Raw genomic sequence first — 1700 nt, 5'->3', positions numbered from 1 at the left:
CCATTCCACTAGTCTACACTCAGGTAAGTCATATAGTGTGACACGTGATCTCTGGATCACCATTCCACTAGTCTACACTCAGGTAAGTCATATAGTGTGACACGTGATCTCTGGAGCACCATTTCACTAGTCTACACTCAGGTAAGTCATATAGCGTGACACGTGATCTCTGGATCACCATTCCACTAGTCTACACTCAGGTAAGTCATGTAGCGTGACACCTGATCTCTGGATTTCTATTCCACTAGGCTACACACAGTTAAGTCATGTAGCGTGACACCTGATCTCTGGATCACCATTCCACTAGTCTACACACAGGTAAGTCATATAGCGTGATATGTGATCTCTTGATAACAGGTAGGTCATTTGTTCTGCCGCTTCATCAGAATTTGAAACTGAAATGGTGACGTGGTCTGTGTATATATTTATGTTACAGGTTGTTACGTGGTCGGCGTATATATTTATGTTACAGGTTGTTACGTGGTTGTTTTTTATATTTATGTTACAGGTTGTTACGTGGTCGGTGTATATATTTATGTTACAGGTTGTTACGTGGTCAGTGTATATATTTATGTTACAGGTTGTTACGTGGTCGGTGTACATGTTTTTCGCAGCCTGTCTTATTGGTCGTCAGTTTTTAGACCCGGAAAAGAAATATCCCGGGCATGACCTGGACCTGTATGTGCCTATTTTTACACTACTGCAGTTTTTCCTCTACATGGGATGGTTAAAGGTCGGTAGGAAAAAAAAAAAACAATGGTGCATGGACTGAAAATTAAAAAAATGACAATGTATACAGTTTTAATTTGATATAATATCTGTTGTTTCGTTTACTGCCCATTTACCACCAGCTCATCACAATGATGTTTCTTCTTCTCTGTAATTCCTTTTTATTTCCCCATTTATTGTGAAAAGCGTCAGAAAATCAAATTCGGGCATTGTTATACAATTTCACGACATATGTTAACTTACCTTTACACAAGACAAATTACTTAATGATCGATTAACATATGCATTCTTATTTAGTGTTAACTGTATCAATACATATAGGGACGGGGTTTTTTAACATCGAGACTGGTATGATAGAAAATCGTGTCAATGAAGCAGGGTTTTATCACTGATCAATGTCTGTATTATATCAATGGAGCAGCATCACGCCACCTTGATGTTTGCTACTTACGATGGTCTCCCGTTATTCGAGTTGGGAGTAATAAAATGCAAATTTCCTCTGACAGTATTAACATAGGAACACATTCCATAAGTTTAGAAATTCAAAAGTATTCCGGATTTTTTTTCTTGATTCAAACTAAAACATACTGCCTTTGCATAGGTAGCAGAACAACTGATCAACCCATTCGGGGAGGACGACGACGATTTTGACATTAACTGGCTACTGGACAGACACACAGCGGTATGTAAATATTGGTTCTCACGAAATATGATAATAAATAAACATTTAACTACTAATACATAACAATTGCGAAACACTATAATTTGATTCAGAAAATAGCATCATGAAAACACGAAGATTTAGTTAAATTTATGTTGATTATGTTGCTTTCTGATTGATTTAAATTGATGTGAATAAGTGGTATCCTAGACTGATTTACAGAAATATGATTATTTAGTATCGTAAATTGATTTATAATAATATGATTATTCAATATCCTATATTGCTTTACAGTAATATGATTATTAAG

At 35.9% G+C, this 1700-nt stretch overlaps 1 protein-coding gene across 1 annotated transcript in view; it reads left to right on the top strand.

The window, feature by feature from the left end:
- The window catches only part of LOC110449958 (bestrophin-2-like), a gene marked incomplete at its 3' end in the record, with an annotated part of 43108 nt that overhangs the window by 31974 nt on the left and 9434 nt on the right, over window positions 1–1700 (top strand). The window contains exons 7-8 of the mRNA XM_021497142.1: window positions 581–733; window positions 1331–1411. Of these exons, the coding sequence (XP_021352817.1) occupies window positions 581–733; window positions 1331–1411 (234 nt within the window). The remainder of the gene's footprint in view (window positions 1–580; window positions 734–1330; window positions 1412–1700) is intronic.

Source organism: Mizuhopecten yessoensis, unplaced genomic scaffold (assembly GCF_002113885.1).
Source record: "Mizuhopecten yessoensis strain PY_sf001 unplaced genomic scaffold, ASM211388v2 scaffold4847, whole genome shotgun sequence".
Taxonomy (NCBI): Eukaryota; Metazoa; Mollusca; class Bivalvia; order Pectinida; family Pectinidae; genus Mizuhopecten; species Mizuhopecten yessoensis.
This window is presented reverse-complemented; position numbering and strand designations above follow the sequence as displayed.